This window comes from Labrus mixtus, chromosome 9 (genome assembly GCF_963584025.1).
Source record: "Labrus mixtus chromosome 9, fLabMix1.1, whole genome shotgun sequence".
NCBI classification, from domain to species: Eukaryota; Metazoa; Chordata; class Actinopteri; order Labriformes; family Labridae; genus Labrus; species Labrus mixtus.
The window spans coordinates 30,797,444-30,799,943 of record NC_083620.1 but is presented as its reverse complement, the minus strand read 5'-3'; the positions used below and the strand labels follow the sequence as shown (position 1 = coordinate 30,799,943).

The following is a 2,500-nucleotide window of genomic DNA, read 5'->3' as shown; positions in this document are numbered from 1 at the left end:
GAAATGTAGAGGTCTATGTACTGACTGAAGTACCCTGTAGAGGTCTATACTGACTGAAGTCCCCTGTAGAGGTCTATGTACTGACTGAAGTCCCATGTAGAGGTCTATGTACTGACTGAAGTCCCCTGTAGAGGTCTATACTGACTGAAGTCCCCTGTAGAGGTCTGAGTACTAACTGAAGTCCCCTGTAGAGGTCTATGTACTGACTGAAGTCCCCTGTAGAGGTCTGAGTACTGACTGAAGTCCCCTGTAGAGGTCTGAGTACTGAACAGTATTTTCTTGTCTTTAAGGTAAACGATATAAACTTTGAGAACATGAGTAATGACGACGCTGTGAGAGTGCTGAGAGAGATCGTTCATAAACCAGGGTGAGTATTCCCATTCTACTGACAGGGTTCCCTCCCTCCTGTCTGGCTCCTCCCTCTTGTCCATATATGGTCATTTCTGTCTATTCTCTCATTTTGGATTGAGATGTAGAAACTGCCCCCCCCCTTGCCAAAATGTGATCAATTGTGGTTTCATTTGAAGGAAGACGGCGACAGTGAAAGACCAAATCCAAGTCTTTAATAAAAACAGCTCCCAAATCAACCAATGACATCACAGTGGACACGCCCACTACGGCCATACGTAACCCATTCTGACTTGTTTTGTCTTTGTCTGTTTGCAGCTCAGTGACGTTGACAGTTGCTAAGTGTTGGGATCCAAGCCCTCGAGGTTGTTTCACGTTGCCAAGGAGTGAGTCCTCAACAGTAACCATCAGTGTTATTTTTATATCATCTGATTTATTCATATATAAAAATTGTTACATTATGCTCCGCCCACATCAGGTGAGCCTGTCCGTCCCATCGACCCCGCTGCCTGGGTGTCACACACAGCCGCCATGACAGGGAGGCTCCTCCCACACTACGGTAAGACTCCCTTCAGCCCCTGCAGCCTGCCTCCTCCACCTGTCTGTCACCTGTCTGACTCCGCCCCTTGATCTGCTGCTGTTTCTCAGGTGTACAGGAAGAAAACCCCCTGACCATCCACAGCGACATGACTGATGTGGTGAGGGCGATGGCCAACCGGGAGTCCGGCCTGGAGGTTCGAGACCGGATGTGGCTTAAGATCACCATCCCCAATGCCTTCATCGGTGAGATGCTCGCACAGGGGGCGGGGCTTATGTGGACGAGGGGTGTGTCCAGTAGATATCTGGGCTGATGATGGAGAAATTCCAGCTAAGTACTCCTCTTTACTATGGTCAGAGGTGGACCTGAGACTCGAGCGACTCACTCAGGTCCACCTGTGACTCGAGTGTCTGTCTCAGGTGCTAACAGGGGCGTGTCTTGTCACCAGGTTCGGACGTGGTTGACTGGCTACACAGGAATGTTGAAGGTTTCACAGATCGACGAGAAGCTCGAAAGTACGCAGGGAACTTGCTGAAGGCGGGCTACATCCGCCACACGGTCAACAAGGTGACCTTCTCTGAGCAGTGCTACTATGTTTTCACAGACCTGTGTGCAGGTGAGTCACATGACCACACCCACTGATCTGAACACACAGGGCTCAGGTGATCACATCACTCAGGTTACTTTGGTCCAGTTTCACAGTTTGAAGAGCTCAGAGCTCTAAATGGTGTTTGTGTTGTGTGTCTCTCATTTATCAGGTCTGGGAGTTCTGTCTCTGTTGGATGACGATGGCGGAGGAGGAGGGGGTTCAGACTGCAACCCGCTGGCCCCGCCTCCAGGCCCCCAGCAGCCTCCAGCCTTCCCCTACCAATACCCTGTCCCTCACCCCTACAGCTCACATCCCCCCCTCACCCAGCTGACCACCTGGGGGGGAGGAGGAGGAGGAGGAGGAGGAGAGGGGAGTCAGCACAGTGAAGGAGAGCGAGGTGCTGATGGTGATCAGGTTTTATACAAACAGACTGAAGTATCCATAAAACTGTTAAAACATGCATCATTGAATAAAATTCATGAATTCATTTTTGACCTTTACAATGTTTTGATGTGATTGACAGGAAGCAGTGGGTCGGACTGTAGTGACGGTCAGAAGGACCGAGGACTAGGCAGCCAATCAGAGCCTACCACACAGGAAGCAGGTGCTCCGTCTGACAAACAGCTGACTGAATTGCTGTCTAGCAACAACAGCAACCTGAAACCTCCCAGCTCCTTCTCTGGTCACCATGGTAACAAGGACTCTGAAGACCTGGCTCCGTTGCAAGGTCGAGGTCGCCATCGTGACCTCGCCGCCGCCCGCCAGTCCTTCTGCCTGGCCATGGGAAACCCCAGTGATTTCTTTGTGGATGTCATGTGATCAATTTGATGATGTCACATCCTGTCAGGTGACCTGTCCCGATTTCTAAAAAAAGAAGTTTGGAGTGACGACAGAAACATTTGTTTGATGTTTGAACTCTTTCAGGTTCGTTTCAGTCTGTGAGCGTTCACCGTCATCCTGAGCATGGACAATAAAGTTTAACCAAAACCACACGTCCAGTTTTGAACTTTGAACGTATGAAAGCA

General features: G+C 50.1%; 1 protein-coding gene across 2 annotated transcripts in view; it reads left to right on the top strand.

The window, feature by feature from the left end:
- LOC132980975 (segment polarity protein dishevelled homolog DVL-3) overlaps positions 1–2,500 on the top strand; it is a 16,560-nt gene that overhangs the window by 12,288 nt on the left and 1,772 nt on the right. Inside the window, exons 9-15 of one of the 2 annotated variants that reach the window (XM_061047378.1) lie at positions 291–367; positions 667–734; positions 827–907; positions 997–1,131; positions 1,335–1,502; positions 1,645–1,881; positions 1,999–2,500. The exon at positions 1,999–2,500 is cut by the window's right edge and continues 1,772 nt beyond it. In XM_061047378.1, the coding sequence (XP_060903361.1) occupies positions 291–367; positions 667–734; positions 827–907; positions 997–1,131; positions 1,335–1,502; positions 1,645–1,881; positions 1,999–2,294 (1,062 nt within the window). In that variant the 3' untranslated portion in view covers positions 2,295–2,500. The remainder of the gene's footprint in view (positions 1–290; positions 368–666; positions 735–826; positions 908–996; positions 1,132–1,334; positions 1,503–1,644; positions 1,882–1,998) is intronic. The other variant, XM_061047379.1, reaches the window with a different exon arrangement.